This window comes from Lissotriton vulgaris, unplaced genomic scaffold, assembly GCF_964263255.1.
Source record: "Lissotriton vulgaris unplaced genomic scaffold, aLisVul1.2 SCAFFOLD_4407, whole genome shotgun sequence".
Taxonomy (NCBI): domain Eukaryota; kingdom Metazoa; phylum Chordata; class Amphibia; order Caudata; family Salamandridae; genus Lissotriton; species Lissotriton vulgaris.
In genome coordinates, this window is record NW_028248130.1 from 107,483 (window position 1) to 109,854 (window position 2,372).

The 2,372-nt window shown below is 39.8% G+C and overlaps 1 protein-coding gene across 1 annotated transcript; it reads right to left on the reverse strand.

Moving 5' to 3' along the window:
- Positions 1-716: 716 nt before the first annotated feature.
- LOC147664927 (uncharacterized) lies at positions 717-2,137 on the reverse strand (the record flags this gene model as incomplete). Its single annotated transcript, XM_086949885.1, has 2 exons — positions 1,801-2,137; positions 717-1,514 (listed from the first exon to the last, which is right to left on the reverse strand). Coding segments are annotated over exons 1-2 (1,135 nt in total), but the record flags the coding sequence as incomplete, so codon positions are not given.
- Between the last annotated feature and the right edge of the window lie 235 nt (positions 2,138-2,372).

Below are 2,372 nucleotides of genomic sequence, written 5' to 3' on the forward strand. Positions count from 1 at the left end.
TTCTGCTTGGTAAGTGCTACTTAAAAACACAAAATCAATTTAAAAACTTTTGTCAATCTATTTTTAAAACTGTCACATTTCTGAAATTACAATTTAGGAGACAGCGCCTATGCAGTTGGTGATTTCATTTTGACACCTTGTCTAAATCCAAGTAACATTCATGAAAGGAGATACAATAAGGCACACCGTTCTACACGTGGAGTTATTGAAAGAACTTTTGGAATTTTGAAAAGCAGGTTCAGAAGAATCCATAAAAGTGGAGGATCCTTGAAATATAAGCCATCATTGTGTTGCAAAATAATTACAAGTTGTGCTATGCTACATAACATGGCTATTAGGAAGGGAACAGAATGTGAAGTGAGTGACCCTGAATCTTCAGACAATGATGATGTCCCTCCACCAAGAAGATGTGCTACAGGTTTAGGAGCTGTGGCTGGGCGACAAAGGCGTGCAGAAATTACTAACAATTATTTCTAGGTAAGAAATAAAAACACAACATCTTTGTTTTCATTATGTAAACCTTTAATTTTTCAAAATTAGATGGGTAACAAAAACCTGGAACCTGTTAATCCACAGGACATACATCTGAGAATGTTTGCTCACAGTGTCATTCTCTTTTATTAATATATATGTTGAATTTTCTTTTTAATTTTTTCCCCTTCTGCTACCCCTGTGTTGGCCTGGGCCACTTCTCCTCACAGATGTATGTTGGCTACCAAGGCTTCCACTCCTCATGTCAGGGGTGTCCAAAGTAGGCGTAGGGTTACTGCTGGTTCTACTGGAAGTGTCCTCAGACTCAATGGCCTCAAAGAGCGCACTTGCCCCTTTCTGACAAGTTTTTAATAATTCAAAAGAATGGGATACTTTATCCAGCCCTTTGGCAACATTTCTACTGCATTCACCAACCATGCGTTGCATGGCAATGCTTCGCCTATTACTCTGTGCTGTCACAGTGCACAGACTATTTATAGCTGTATAGTACTTCTTTAGTCTGATGTTATGACTGCGAGAATCCCTCACTCTGTGTGACTCTGATGTTTCAAATGCTACACAAAGTCTGTCCATGGAGTCAGCCATCCGCATCATACCATCACCCACCTTATTGTTACTCTTGTTTAATTTATTTAGTTGGGCATTAATTGACCTTGATGCTTTATGTTGTTTTTGTTGCACTGAAAGCATGTTGTTTTCCAAACCAGCAAAAATATTTGCTGTCTCTGTGACTTCTCCCCTGCTTCTCCTGGTATTATTATTAGAATATGATCTTCTTGAAGCAGAATCACTAACTGTGTCAAGATGTATAACTTCCTGTTCTGACACATTTATGTTATTTGTTGATCCCTCAGGTTCATCATCTGATTCTCCAAAAGTTTGCAGTTGTGCAACTGCTTTTCTTTTTCTTCTCATAAAGGACAATGATTCATGCTCATCACTGACATTTTCTTCTTCTGGGGCTGTAATATGTTCCTGTGAGGATTGCCCCCCATCACCATCATGTGAATCTACAACATGATCTGGGAATAAAGAAAGAGTCACATGAGATGCTTGCCTGTCTGTGTGCTTCATAACTATTAAATTAAGCTAACTAAAGAGGTAGTATTGTGTACTTATTCAGATGCATGTATGTTGGTGAAGCTTAAATGTACTGCATATCATAAGTATGCAGTAATGTAAAACAAAAAAGGGGATCAATTTTCACATTTAAGTGCTGTTATTTATTAAACACATGGAATAATGCTCACACACTCATACACTCATGCTTCTAACTTATGCAATGAAAAAGTCAAGCATCCTGCTTACCATGTTCAGCAACTGTGTGATCAGAACTGTCAATGGCTGAGACTCCGGAAACACTTTCATGCTGAATTGTAGATTCAATGAGCTCCTCATGTGGGGTTGGTTGGTCTACATTTCCAGATCCTCCACCAGTTTTATTGGCATCCTTTGGTCTCTCAGCAAGTTTTTCCTTTGCCCTCAGCCTCATGTCGTACCAACGCTTTTTAATTTCATCAATTGTTCTGGGGACAACACCAACTGCATTGACTTTTTCCTGGATTTCCAGACATAACGTCCTCTTCCTGACTTCAGGAACATATTTGGATTGCTTTCCAAACAAAAGTTCATGATGGCAGGCCATTTCCTCCACCAGTGTCTCCACCTCCCTCTCAGAAAACTTTTGCTTCCTTTTCCTTTTCTCAACTGAGGGGCCTCCTTCTGAATTTGCAGCCTCCATCCTGTAGTCAAGCAGCTCCTCTCTCCAGCCAAACAGGTTTCCAACTGCCACTGGGTGTGGCTCAGACATGCAGGTGAAACTAATCAAGCCCATTTCCTGAGTATGACTCAGCTATTTTGTAGTTGGCAGCAGCAGATTC